The sequence below is a fragment of the Buceros rhinoceros genome, unplaced genomic scaffold, assembly GCF_000710305.1.
Source record: "Buceros rhinoceros silvestris isolate BGI_N320 unplaced genomic scaffold, ASM71030v1 scaffold9166, whole genome shotgun sequence".
Lineage (NCBI taxonomy): Eukaryota > Metazoa > Chordata > Aves > Bucerotiformes > Bucerotidae > Buceros > Buceros rhinoceros.
The window spans coordinates 45,673-61,135 of NW_010415769.1; the positions used below are offsets into that span (position 1 = coordinate 45,673).

At 37.2% G+C, this 15,463-nt stretch overlaps 1 protein-coding gene across 1 annotated transcript in view; it reads right to left on the reverse strand.

The window, feature by feature from the left end:
- LOC104494668 (protein FAM189A1-like) overlaps positions 1-12,625 on the reverse strand; it is a 28,453-nt gene extending 15,828 nt beyond the window's left edge. Inside the window, exons 1-3 of the mRNA XM_010137534.1 lie at positions 12,455-12,625; positions 2,833-2,993; positions 2,085-2,220 (exon numbers count right to left, since the gene is read on the reverse strand). Coding sequence (XP_010135836.1) covers positions 2,085-2,220; positions 2,833-2,993; positions 12,455-12,625 — 468 coding nt within the window. The remainder of the gene's footprint in view (positions 1-2,084; positions 2,221-2,832; positions 2,994-12,454) is intronic.
- Between the last annotated feature and the right edge of the window lie 2,838 nt (positions 12,626-15,463).

The following is a 15,463-nucleotide window of genomic DNA, read 5'->3' on the forward strand; positions in this document are numbered from 1 at the left end:
CAAATATGATCCTTCTCTTTCCCCCCAAACCAGGTATTATTCAAATTGCATTTGCCAATTTTTTTTTTAATCACTGAAAAATATCAACTCCTCCAAGGCTTGCAGGTTCCTCTAAGTTACTGTAAAGTAAAAAGGATGGAACTTGGATAAAAAATACTTTAGAAAAGAGATGGCCTTAGAAACCCCAATTCTGCTGTTCACTCACAAGAAGTTCATACCAGATTAATTTCATTATAGCCAAATAAATCAAAGGTAGTGCAGTGCTTGGTCTGCTTATTGTAGCACGTGGTGGAGGGTATGATACAAGGCAAGTATTCAAAGACTTGTTAGAAGCTCCTTTGTCACATCTAACTTGGCAGTGTCTATAACTATCCTGGAGCTTTTTAATTGTATTTTTGTTGAGGACTATGCATCTCAACACTTTTTTCCCCCTCAGACACTTATCTTACTAATCTTCTTACGTATAGTAGTAAAAAATTATATAATTTCTTTAGTTTTGTGGTTTCAGTTATGGTTTCCACTGACGTAAAAAAAAACCCCACTAGCACATTTTTCCATGTTACATTTTGTGGAAATGCGAAGTACTCCTCTTTGTCATGGGGGGTCAATTTGGCAAGCTGTACACACGTTTCCACAGTGTGCTGCTAACAACTGATAAGCAATACCTAGAATGTTAGAATTCTTGAGTTTTTACCGAAGCCTGCAAGAAATTACAGTTTCTAAAAGCAATTTTAGTTATTTTTCCATTTGTGATGGCAAATCACGAATCACTTCGAGTAAAACTTGGCTCGAATTAGCTTTAGCTGTACATGCAGATAACCCTAGTTACAGTTCAGTTGACACTGTAAAGTAAAAAACAGGCAAAATGTGTAATGTTAATATTTGTCTGAAGTATACCAGGTCCTTTGCGAAACTTCACAATAAAGGTGTTATGCGCTCTCAGTAGTAAGTGTTTCTGCCATGTAACAGCAGAAGCCATGAGAAGCCAGAGCAGCCAGAATTATAAGCAATAGATCGAGGACTACTCATGGCTATTTCACAGGAAGAACACAGCCCTACCCTTTTGTCATTCAAATCCCTGCTCCGTATGGTTTCTTATCAGCTAATGTAACACTGAAGTGGGAATCGGTGCCTAGCGCTTCGGTGCCTGATGGAAGCCTCCTTACAAGGGCTGTACCTTAACAACTTCGAAAGCATAAATTCGACACTGAGTTCAAGGCACCCCGTCCAGACCAGAGCACACCACTGCAAGAACCTACACTATTAACAGATGCTCCCAGTACTTTTCCAGAACACTGATCTGAAACCTGACGTAAGTGGGGGACCGCAATGTGTATTTTTAACTTTGTTAATCTAAAGTTATTTACAGAGATTTTTGTGAGGAATTTTCAAGTACATCTTCTACCTACACATAGTTTAAAATGGAAATTCATTATTATTTTGGCTCAGATCACACACAGAGCAAATCTGAATGTCCCATGAGCTCTACGCTCCCTTCACACACACACGAACAGAAGTTATCATCATTACACGTCAAAAGACACAGAGTTCTCTTTTTCCTTATTAAACCTCCACTGCCACCTCCAGCTAAAAGTAGTATACTAAAGTGAGACAAATACACTATTATCAGTAGTTGGAAAAAATATGTTACCACTGTAGGGGTTTTTAAGAACATAAACCTACTTCCTAATCAAAATTTCTTATTATCTATAGAACTTTAGAAGTGTAAGCTCATTTCAAAACATCATTATTCTTTTCAAATAAGGAAAAAAACACTCTGCTTCAGTGATTCCAATCCATTCTTCCAGTTCTTTGTTACTGAGAGTCCAGTATACGATAGCAGCTGAAATATTACAACTTGCATAAGCATTTGCCCAAATATGCACAAGAAAATAAGGAGAACACACAGTAAGTAAAATTTGTTAGTTAAATTCTTTTTAAGGGAATGGTCTGAAAAATGTGTTTGAAAAATATAAATATATTCTAATGGGTGTTCCCTCAAAGTACAATCAGTTCATTAACTTTATCTAAAATTGTTTTACATCCATCATGAATATTTGAAGACTATGTCAAGCTTTCCTTACCTGACTGGCAGGTGTCTCTCCGATCACTGCCTCATAAGGAGGGGGCAGCTCGGCTGGATAAAGCATTCCTGGGCTGTTAATGGTTACTTCATATAAAGCACTGAATGGGGAATGAGGAAAGTCCAAATGGAGACCTCTGTTTAAAAACACACATAAGCAAACTTAACTATTAGCAAACAGCATTGGATCTGTTTGGTGAACTATTACCTATACCACAGTGATGTAGAGTGTTCTCTGAACTCAAAGCCAATACACGACAAAGAATTGTATTGAAGACATTTATTAGTCAACGGAAACGAAACCCTTATTCACAGGGTAGCTTTAAAAATTGGATTTCATTTTGGATGCCAGCCAACTCTACCAGCCCATTTTGCAGTCATTAATGTCCTTCACTACTCCACATTAATACACATCAACTGTAATGACCTCTTAAAAATTGTATCTCATATTCAGTTTTTAGTGTCTAATGTTAATAACTGTGACAGGATCACTTATAAGATGGTATCTTAAGTTCAAAGAATCTTATCCTTGTCTTAGCTAAGTTCAATCACTCCTCTATCACAGGAGTGCTTTAGCACAAATATTTCCAGGTGCGTCCTAACAAATTTGCAAAAAACATATGCAATCTCTCTGGAAAAGAAGCATCTAATGTAAGCGAAGGACATTACTTGGCTTCATGTTCTTTGAAAGGGCTTCATAGTCTGTAGCTCAGAACTATGCGATGACTAACTACAGGGAAGAAAATCACCTCTGTGCCTCTATCACTGGAGTGCAGGTATATTCTGGCGGGTAGTAGGGTGGAGGCGGTATTGGTGGTATGAACTCATCAAAATCCAAGGTCTGATGCAGGATAGTTCCATGTGGAGTCATGCAGTCAGGATTGGTAGAATGTGGCCTCTGTGGCAGAAACTGAAAATGAACAGGCCAAGTTCCTTCAGATGGTAGAAACCTCATCATGTAATAAATGATAGAAATTTCAAATGATAAAAATTTTAATAAAAGGTCAGTATTAGCAACCCTGACAAATATCCAATTTAATGAATAACCATACTGAAATGAAAGAGACACTTCTGGAAGCATAAGAATACTTGAGATTAGTGAGGATTGTGAGTCAAACAGGGGAATAGGGGAACAAAAAAAAAGGTTTACTACAGAATAGAAAGGCCTGTGCCTCAAAGTCACTCTTAGGATCTGAACACAGATATAAAACTAAATAGCTTTTCAAGAAATACTTCTACTTTGTAATACAATTTTATTATAGCACTACATAATCAGCTGTATTTTAACAACTGATGAACAAAAGATACAACTACTAAAGTAACTATTCGCACATTTTTGTTTCCAATCTGAAATCTTGTGCTTATATGGAAAAATCCCAACCCCACCCACCCAAAAAACCCAAGAAACCAAACTAGAAACAAGCTACCATATATTCATTACATTTTTAATAAGACAACTACAAAGATCCCACCTCATTCTAACTTCCAAAGTAGGGGCCATTTATTACTATTCTTCAGTATCCTTGTAAAATAAAATATTCTTAATAGCCATTTGGTTTGGTGATACAGACGTGCACGCTTAAATGTGGTGTAAAGGTTTTAAATACCACTATGAAAGTAATGAAGACATTTATTCCACATAAAAGCAAAAAGAAAATAGCCAGACTGAATACTACAAAGTAATAATACTGAGAACTGCTGTCAACATTTGTGACGGGAACCTAATCAGCTTCTAGCAGTGGTATCAAGAAGCCCCTCTGATACCTCTGATATCAGAAATACTGTAACTTAACAAGTGTTCAAGCAGAGGCTTAAACTACTTCAACATCAAGCACGGACCATTCTGCAGACCACGTGGAACCTTGACCTCAATTTGTATGGCCCCAATGGATAAAAGGGGATCAGACGACAATCCAGAAGAATTCTTCTGTCTTCAGGCATGCTTCTGCTGTCATATCCCTTTTCTTGGACCAGTAGATGGCCTGGTCTTTAGCTCCTACCTTTTAAAATAAGTGAGCTAAGAAAATTTGCTGAAGGCACGTTTCTTTTTTGTACTGGAACAAGAGAATATATGTCTGTACTGTTGTCTCATTACATTATTATTTGTTTAAATCCATGATACAGACTTAAGAAGCAGTGAAATAAGAGGGAAAATACTTAAGACATGCAGCATATAGAAAGTAAATTACCTTAATTGTTAAAGTCATAGTTTTATATTTTTCACTTTTTCAAATTTAACTTAGTGCAATGATTTTACATTACCATAGAAATTATATGTCTTTGGTATTTAAAAGGTTGAGTTACATCCTAATTCTACTAAACACACTCCATGTATGTTGTTTCAAATGTCAAAGCTATAATAATGCAACACAACAGAGGATCAGGAGGATCAATTTCAACTGTTTGTGAAAATAAATTATTTGCTTATCAGTTAGCTATTTAGAGATATTTTCACAGCTATTAAATAAAGAACTCCCTATGCAGAACATGTTATCACTGTATGTTACAGCCAATCAATGACTTTAAGCCATTGTAGTTTACTGATGGTACGGGAATAAAAGACATCTACTTGATTTACTCCTTGTTACATAAAATATCTGATGCTATTAAAACACTCTCATGTGAGATGTGACGCTGTTATCTTGAGTACCATCGGACACTTCTACGGGTTTGACTTAGAGACTAAAACTACATTTTATTAATTACATTAAAACTACATTGCATACATCAGTCTGATTTCCTAATACCTGATCTTTCAGCCGCTACCTCCCAAACTGTAACATTACATTAACTGTTAAACACCAAACGTCTGCCCTAAGTGGTATAATCATCGGTCCTATGCCATCCCAAATACACTGAAGAACCTTTTCCAAAAAAGAAGCAGCAAGGCAAACCTCAGCTTAGTGACCTAAAAACTGTACAAAATTTTATCATAAGACAAATATCCATATATTCTGGCTCAGTTTTGTACCCTACTTGATTCCACCGAACTCAGGACTACACACTTTTCCTAGTAGAATTGGTAATTTGGGTTATTTTTACAGTCTGGAAATGAAACACTTTTCTTTTACAACTTCCTTTACCTTCTCCCTGGCTATTGCCATGCAATGCCATGGAACTCAAGCTTTTGTTTACACCAGAGAACATGTGGCTTCATCCCTTCAGATCTTGAGTTCCCTGGACTTTGTCTCATTCCACCATTTATAGGGAGCAATACTCTTAACACTCCTCAGAACACGGCAATTAACACACAGCACTTTCACAGTGAGTGAACTATCAGCATACATTTTGTGGGATGTGACAGAAGGGAAAGGTTTCACACAGGGTAGCAGAGGCTGTGGTTCAAGAAGGAAAAGACCTAATGTTAAGATGCAGTTCAGTTTAACAGCAGAATCATTTGCATCCCTTTCAAGAACCTTTACTGTGAATACGGATCATGGCAACAAACTCTGTGTGACCAACAATGAAAATGAGTGGCAAAAGGACATGAAAGATGACATGTTTGGGGGTGTGTGTTTATAAATAACGGTTTACCTGTGTGATATCATCCTGCTGGAAGGCACAGAAATTAAAGTGAGAAAGGTTGTAAGAGGGAGACTAGCAAGAAATGAAATAATAGCAAAATAAGGGATTAGCACAAAGAACAGACATTCTTGAGAAAACAATCAGAAAGCTATTCAGGGGGAATGAAGTATTTTTTTCCACACTATCTACTAGTCTTTACTAGCCTGCAAAAGGTTATTCCTCCTACAATAAAATTTATTTCAAAAATCTTTAGGGTTTAGTCTCAGATGGTGAAGGCTGGCAGGGGCTCGGCAAAGAATTAAAACGAAGTCCACAGGTAAGAAAAACATGTTAAGAAAACGCAAACAGCTGTCAAAGCTGAACTAGGTGGAGGAACACTAACAAACGCTTTCACAAGGAAACACACATTTTTGGTATTTATTAGAAGACAGTTGTTACTAAATAATCAGTCTCAAAATGTTGATGACATAGGACAGGCAACAGCAAGAACTGCCAAACCACACATGGGGGTGACCTGTGCAGTCACAAGTAGAAACAAGATCAAGTTGCATTCTGTGTCATTTTACAAACTATAGCTTATTATGGAACAACTCACAACGCAGGTCTCCTAGCCAGGCTTTTGGGATTAAAACAACGGCCACTGCAGAAGCAATGGATAGAAAATGGCTGCAGACAAAGATAAACAGCAGAGAGCACCACTGGTAAGCACTGTAACTAGCCAACAGTGTTAAAAGCTTTGCATAACTTTACAGCTCTTAATAGACATTTTGAATATATTTTCTAGGTACAAGTGGATATCCCCTGGCTCTGAAGATCCCAAATACTCAACCATTTATGTCGACCACCTGGAGCTGTTGGTTGCTGGGAACTTTCAGAAATCTGACAGGCAATGAAATACAGACCTAGAATTCATGCTCTTCCTTTAGGAAACAGCCAATCTTACGTTTGAAGCTTGGCATTCATCTATTATACACATAGAGTGTTTTCCTCATCCTTGAACTAAAGATGGCCTTACTTTAGTCAGTGGAACCTGCCTGATGCAGTACAGGCATTATCCAGAGACAGGTGCACGTGCTAAATGGACGTGCCATACAGTGCACACATTGCACACAACGTTCTGTGTTTTAACTGGGCATGCCTAACTTCGACAGAGCCTGATTTAAACAGCTCTCATCTTTATTTCATATGGAGGACTACTTAGTTTATTTCTGAGCTGGCAGTTATGAGAGAAGAATAAAACATGCTCTGTAGTTGCAGCAGGGTAAACAAGAAAGCTGTACAACGCTGCTGCTTTGTAGCCACTTCTTGGACCTGAATTTAATATAGAAGTTGGCAGGCAGCAAGCTGTTAGCAAGCAAAGAATTAGAAACACAAACGTCAGAACCACACCACTTCCATCAGGAGCGGAAGACATAGAAGTTTTCTGAAAATGCAGTTACGCTCACGGGTCCGTGTGCCATAGTCCTGAGAACTCCACAAAGCCAGTAATGCAGAGCTAGATGCCAGTGCCTTCCTCAGCAAGCTTAGAGCCCGTAGCAAAACTCCTATGCTGTCACTTCCCAGTGGAGGAGACAGCGTTCTGTACAGTAACAGCACTCTTCTCTCAGTTTTTAGCTCTTCAAGGTGAAATAAACACCGTTAGATAGATATGAATGAGATGGTAAAATACATTTTTTCTTGTCAGACCAAATTTCCAGCTCTTTACTGAGAGGTTGTCTAAAAGCTGGTCACTGAAGTGACCAGAATGATTGCAGTTTATTACTTATGTTCTAAATATTTTGAGTATATTGAAGTAAAAACTGATGGAGGAGTCTCAGTTAAGGACTTGAAGGAAGAGCAAATACGGTAAATATAATTCTCTGATGAAATAGTTACCCAATGTGATACAATGTGGTAGGTCCTTCTACCCAAGATCTGAGACTAAGAACTCTTCAACAGTATTCCCAGGTGTGGGGTGTCCCCACTAAGCATCAACAAAGACTTACTCTATTCCATACACTCTGCAGCTGATCAGCTCTATTGACTCCATGTACTGACTTCATGTAAACCACAGTGCTGGGACTGCCTGGTTATCAGCCATGACACATCTAAACCGGGAATTGCCATACATCAGCATCAGTGACTAGTGCTCTAAGAAAATCTTCTCTTCTAGAGTATTTCCCATATCTGCCTGAAATTACGTCTGCCTTCCATATCATATTTAATAATTTCGCTGTGTAATTTCTAAATGAGTCCTTTGGAGACTCCAGGCTTCATTATCCTCATTTTAGTCTCTATGTCATTTATAAAAATCTGCTAATTCTTGGGAATGGGAAATAAAAATTTCTAATTGCATATAATTAAATATTGGCACATTAGCTATAGTAAAAGCTCTTTGCAATATACTTGGGTCTGTAATTCTGTCTTCAATTAACTGTCCTCCTCCTGGACAGGCTGCTTTTCCCCTTTTCTGAAACACTGGAATCAGTATCCCCTGGAGGAAAATGTAGATACTAATTGTCTGCAAGAATAGAGGATCATGGCTGACTCTTCTAATTTATCTCTGATCTTAAAGGGAAATTGCAACACAGGCAGTATTTTGATAGGAAAACATAGACTCAGATGGTTCTGCTCCATTGTTTCCAGTTGCTCTTCCTACAACCAACACAAACCATTAGGCTCTGTAGTCTCAGAGAGACTCGTCTGTGATACTCCACCCTTCTTGAAGTACCATATTTTAAAGAGTCTTACATATTAAATACTCTCATTCTATCAACAAAATGTGAAACTGAAAACAGTACATTTTCTAAAAATGTCAAAAGCTTTCCTGCACCAAAGGTTTCCATTTCACCTTTTTGTTTGTGGTGGAGGTGAGGGGATTATTTATACAAACATATTTACATGTGTTTCCATGGATGTATGTCATTCGTGATGTATTTTTCTAAAAGGGCTGTCATCTGGGCTTTACAGTACCTTTAAGGGACCTTTGTGCCAAAAAATGTAATCTTTAGGTTTTGATACAATTGGGTTAAATAATAAAAATTATGTAATAAATTAAGATCAATTCTCACTTACTATGAGGCTTCAGCCTGAAGGGGTTTTTTTACTACTGTTAACCAGGATAAGGAGTTAAACAACGCCAGCAAAATACTATCCTCATTCAGAGATGTTTTACTTGAGGTGTTTGAATAAAAATGTTAACTACAGCCTATTAAGTTAATGACATGTTGAATTATCATTATGGCTGATGAAAACAGTAATTAAGTATTAGAGCTTGCATGTGTGATCATTACCCTATTTCTTTTACAAGATAACAGACATTTTAGATATCACAGTAACGTAAAGAACAGTTACTAACAGTGATGGTGCTAAAATCAGAATACACTGAATAGTATCAGTGACTGTACTCCTAAGATAAGTACTGTATTAACATACTTGGAGTGGAAGGAGGACTGGAATAGGTGTACCTCATGCTTTAGCTTGGCCACAGTGGGCATAACGCCTTGTTTTTCTTTGTTTAATTCAGACAGCTATCTTTTGAAGAAAACGGGGTGCATTTTTGCAGCAGCCATTCATCAGACAAGACGCAAACTGAAAACTGCCTTAGGCAACAAATGAAATATCATGGAAGCGACAGCTTGGTTATTAAGAGATGTTTCTTCACATTACAAAACCTTGATATAATCTGATTTGATTCACATTCATCTGCTGGAGGAGTGTATACACAGAAAGAACAATTCCAGGAAGCCCTGTAATGGCGTGCAGCCTTAAACTGTCTAAAGCAGTGACACCCTTAACAAATGTTATTTCAATCTTTAACCATGGTAACACTTACTCCTGCAGCTTTAGTATAATTCATAGATTTTTTTTTTCCTGAGCAACTCTGTATACTTAACAAGGTGAGAAAGGCTAAAATGAGGGGGAAAATTTGGGGTACTTTCCGAAACAGTCAACTCAAAGAAGGAACAACCTGAAAAATATGTTTTTGTGTCATATAAAACAGTAAAAAAGTAAAAAATAAAGGAAACTAAAATATCACACAATAAAACTAGTTTGCAATATTTTTTCAGTATATTTTCCTTAGCAACCAGATGTTTGTGTGGTGGGATTATTTTTAACGAAAAAACTCCCTTCAAATTCATTGGAAAATTTAATCTGCGCTACTATTGGACAGCTCGTGTTTATATTTTTCAGAGCATTTTTAATAAAAGATCAGTACGTCAGAAGGTAGCAGTTCCCAATAGAACACTGTCAGTTTGCTTGTATGAATCAGATACTCACTGCATGCAAAAGTTAGCAAGAAAGCAGATACTCAAATATTGTTGCAGGTTTTCTTGAGACTGTATTATATATCAGCTCTATGTTACTAGGCACATAGAAAAGCTTCATGCCAGAAGAAAACTTGAAATTATTTTAAAATTTCACACCATTCTAAATGATTAACCTCTGAGACAAGAATACAAACTCTGCACATGAATCGCGAAACTGATGACCTAGTGATAACCGAACGATGTCTGAGGAGGCTGTTCCCTATTGCAGAATGCTTTTTCTAGCTAGGAACTATATTTTTATGTCTCCTCTCCCTAGAGAAGAGCCTTCGTAGCTGTTGAATACTGTAAGAACAGATTAAAAGAATCAGCACAGTAACTAAAACATTTTAATCTAAGAGGTGTGGTATCTCTTCCTGCTGTCATCTTACACTTCCAGCATGGTACAACCCTGCTAAGAAAAGATGCATAAGTCAGTGAAAAGGAAAAGGGAAAAGCACAAGTCAAGCATTAACAAACAAGCAAAAAAGGAAATAAATCAGATTTCTAGGTGCAGTAGAGCAAAAGGGAACTGCAGATCATGGGACAATAGACTGAAAATAGTGAAAGAAAAAGAAAACTTCAGGTCAGAGTTCAGCTGGTCTAAGTCAGCGTAGCCCCAGGGAAGTTACGCTCACTTAGGCCTGGTAGGAATCTGGCTCAGCAACCTGAAAAAAGAAAGGGAAATCTTAAGAATAAACAAGAAAAGCCTGGAACTAAGCAGAAAGATAGTTACAATTCTCTTCCTCTGTGAAAAGAAAATTCTTCTCAATGGAGCTGAAAGGGTGAGAGAACAGACAACTAAGAGGGAAGACAGAAAGCTGGAAACACAAAGCACAGGAAGCAAAAAGAAATCGACATAATGGCAGCATCACCAGGTAGGAAATAAAGAGGTTTAGGGAAAAAGTGAAGAATGAAGTGGCAGAGAGGAAAGTTATGTGCTTTTAAGGTATTTGACTTCCTACTGAGATTACCACTTCTTGCACACGCCCATCAGAAGCACTTTAATATCATTCTTGGTTCATTATCATCTATACATTTTTATTCCTCTTACATCACTAAATACTGTAAAATTAAGTGAAGGTTAAGATTCCTGGAATATATATGGTTACACTGGATCACTGTTACACTATTAAATAGACAGATCTTTCCAGGTGTGATGGTCACTTCATCTCCCTGTCCATCACTGCCAGGTGAAAAAGATCTTTAGTCAATGGGCATTCTTGCAGCAAATATGGGGGTGGGGGTGAGGGCAGGGAAGAAGTGCGTGAAAAGAAAGAATACCCACAATATGGTAAAAATCCTTTAACATTTCAAACATGATGTGTCATCAGCTATTTTTGTCAGCTCTGTTTGACATCCAAAACAAAGCTGTAAGTATTGTTTACAAGCCTCTACAAGCAAACACAATATGAATACACAGAGTGCTATATGAAAAAATGAATACATGTACCATCTGTAGCCATCATGTAGATCTACGTGCCTAACTTATTACATCCACTACTATGTGAAGTAAACAGCGAATCTCATATTGAAGATACTCTTTCAGTTTGTAACCCAGTGACTGGAACACTTGTCTAGAAAGGTCAGCCTTATCTCTCACTCTCTAATTCATGCACTAAAATTCAAATCAATGTCCATGGCAGCTACTGCACATTTATTTATTTTTAAACCAAAAAAATTTCAAGGTGGCATGGTAGGTTATACAACATTTCTCTGCTGCGTAAATGGTTTGCTGGACCCGTATTCTATCTAAGCAAACTTTTAAAATATGAGAGATTTACAAACAGCTGGTTTGTTCAATTGCCCTCTCTTCTTAAACATAGAATGATTTGCTAGATTAGCCAGAAATAGAGCTGGGTTAGAAACACTATACCTGGCCTGCAAAATATAAAGGATTTAAAATTTTTCTTTTTTGTTTCAACATTCCATTGAAACCTTGAGAATCACAGTGCTCATTTGGGTTAGTAAAGCTGTCTTTGTCCAACCAAAACAAGCGAGTCTCCTGTAATGCATCTGGCTATACAGAAGACTAATGATCCTTTTTCCTCTTGATTTAAACACAAGTGCTACTCTAAAGGCAAACACGTTTTCCTTATGAAAACACCGTTATCGGCACAGGGCTGTGAAAATTTCCAATTCATAGTTCTCATGAACATTTACTTCCAGAAAAGTAAATGAAAAACACTCTCAAAACCAAGTAATCACCCTGGATAGTGTAGAACTATAATAAACTTTAAACGTACATATACAACTGAACCTCATTAATAATCTTGTTAACAAAAATAACATACCCCCATTTGCAAAATCCTGCTTATAACTCTTGTATGCAAACATTTTAAACACAGCAGCTATGCATACTGATACATCTGTATGCTATATTTCTATAGATGCATGCAGATACAAAAATACACCCACGTACATACATGTTCTAACACTACTCAAAGACACGCAAACAGCCTTAACTGTACAAGCAAAGAGTAAGTACAAATGAGCATACACAAACAAGGACAGTATGTTATGTTGGACAATATCGTGTGTTGCCACCGAACATACTCACCATTTGCAGAAGATCAGAAGAAACCATCTGCATGCAACACATTGCTGTTGCCAAAGCACAGACAATGGTGGAGATGATATTGAGAGCGCACACACTGAACAACAGGTCCTGTGAAAACACACGCATCAGAATATCATCTCTTATCTCAGGGACACAAAGGACAGGAAACATTTTTGGCAATTTGATAATAAACATTGTCATCTGCTATCAACTGATATGGTTGAAATTAACTGTGTAGAACTCATTCAGCTTGTAATGATTTTTTTAAACCAATCTGTAGAGGGAACAATTACAGAAAAAAAGATCTTTCCCTTCCCCACTTCTCACAATACATTTGGTATTGGAGATTTCCAGCTTCCTGAAAGAAAAGACAAATTACTCCTTTCACAGTGGACTTCAAGCTACAGCTATGATGAGAAAGATACTATGAAACAGACTTCTGATTAAAAAAACACATACGGATATTTCATTGCTTTCAGTAGTTTAAATCTACAACTTCGGGTTCTATGTTAAAAAATTCAATGGAAAATCTAGTATGAAATAGGTGTTTTTACCCTGTATCTATGCATCTGAAACATTTTTAAGGTGTAAAAGCACTGACTACACCCAGGTTTTCACCTCGTGCTGATGAAATAAGTGCATATGGGCATGTTGCCTTTTTTTAAAAAAAGCCAAAACATTTAAAATAGAACAAAGTATTTCTGTTTACTAAGTAGAATAAAATAAATGTTTGAAATAAAATGGCAACATTTTCCTAGCAAAGTTGTACTACTAATACAAAAAGCATCCATCTCTGGTTTGTACCTCCCAACATCCAATGAAAACGAATGCTGATTTAGCATGTTGGCAACATTTCAAAACTACTACAGACCTTCTACAGCGACTGCATAGCTATTGCACTTGTGACAATTCTGTGGCTCAGTATTCTGAACAGCCAGTAAAAGTATTGGAGAAAAAGCATCACAGAGAACAGATGAAAAACAAATTCAAAATTGTTAATGCACCATGAGTAAAAACCCTGACTGTGTAAAGAACATTCCTTAACAACTAAGTTTAAAACAGCATTTCGGTCACTGCCAGTCCATAAAACAACTTCCCATGCTATAAAACCAATGCATTGCTTGCTTTGTTTTTTCCAACAGTACTGAAAGAAAACGATGGAAAGGTGCAGATTTACTCCTGCCACTGTAATTGCATGATCTTCAAGAGACCTTCACTTGAAGATGGAAATGCCAGCCATGGGATCCAGGCAGACATTCAATGGGTCAGCAAGTTCTAGTCATTTAATAGCTTACACTGAGCCAGACTTGCTCTTGCTGATCTAGTCAGTAGTTTTATGTGTTCCTGGCCAGCCCCTCAAGCCAGGGAATAACGAATCAACAGCAAAATACTGGAAGGGCCAATCTCTTACTTGCATGCACAGGGTGATACAGAGGACTCATTCAAACACAAAATCATATAGACCCATTTAGAGCACTCAAATGGAGGTAAACCAGCAAGTAAATTCCTAGAGATGCAATTAGTTAACAGTGGCACAAAAAGAGACTGAGATCCTCCATGTTTCCTTTTCCATATGCAAACCATATGCATAGGTAAAGAATATCAAGGCAGAGACAAGACCCAGAGTAGAAAGAGGACTATTTCCTAGCAGTAAGATACTTCATACATTGCTTACTACAGCAATTTAGACCCCAAAGATTCAGCTAATCTGAACCCTAACTGAATGCCATTTATGCTAAATAATAAAATCTACATCAAAGTTGTAAAGTAAGATCCAAAATGTCTTTAAGACCATCATAAAACTTACACGCCTCAGGATAGACTCAAATGTGGCTCTAAAGACAGATGTTTCTCTGACCTTTTCCTAAAGATCTCACAGCTTCATCCCACTATTCTGTTTATCTTTACCATCAGCGCCTTTCCTTATGTCCATCCCACAGCTGAACACCATTACTCCTTTTCTTCCATGGCTTTCGAGAACTGCCTATTACACAGCAGACTTTTCACCTTTAAACTATTATCATGCTTGAAGTCTTTTCCTCCTTTAATGCATGACATATTAACCCCATTTCTCCAGTCTTTGACTGAGACCAATTTCCAAGGCCTCTGATAATCTTCACTAATTTCATTGCTCACCTCAAGTTGGTCCACATTTTTGCTCAAATGCAGAATCCTAAACTGGACACAACTTGCAAATGCTGACTACAACATAGGATTCTTTTTCTGTGCTTTACAAGCTACACTCATCCTTACACACCCTGCAGTGATGACTGAGGTCTTTTGCAGCAGTACACCATTGATTTTTCTTTTGTCCAAGATAATCCCAGATCCTCTCCTGGAGAACTACCACCCATTTCATCCTGCTACTATGTAAGGACAGAAGCAATACATAAAGTCAAAACTATTTTTATTGGAGAAAAGCCAAAAAACAAACCTCATTTTCAATTTCACTTATGTCACATTTATAAAAAATAAGGAATAAATCAAACACATTTCATACTACATGGGTAGAGTGAGAAAGGATTAATTTTTTTCCCCTCCAATGCCTTCTGCCCACACTCCGAAGCACAGAATCAAACCAAGTACTGCTTTTCACTTCTAGTTATTTTTTCCTTCTCTACCAGTAATTCTAGAAAACCTCTCCAGACAGAGTCAAACCAATTGCTTTAATTTTTATTCATTGCTAACTATTGTGAAACTTAAGGAGAGAACATCTATTTTTTTATTCTTCTTTTACTGAGTTAAGCTGTTTTGTATTACTTTTTTGTTACTGTTTCTGTGCTACTGCACCTCAAAGTTCTGCTTTTATTAGCACAATTAAAATAAGTTTGCAATAAAAGTTTTAAAACCACACATTTTCCAAAATCGACAATCACAAAGCAAAAAGTATACTAAAACTAAACCTTTCCTTTATATCTAACTGGGACTTCACCCCTTCTTCGATGAGGATCACCTTATCACAGAAACCCTCCCGTACTTCCTGTGCTTTTCTCCTCCATGATAGTCACA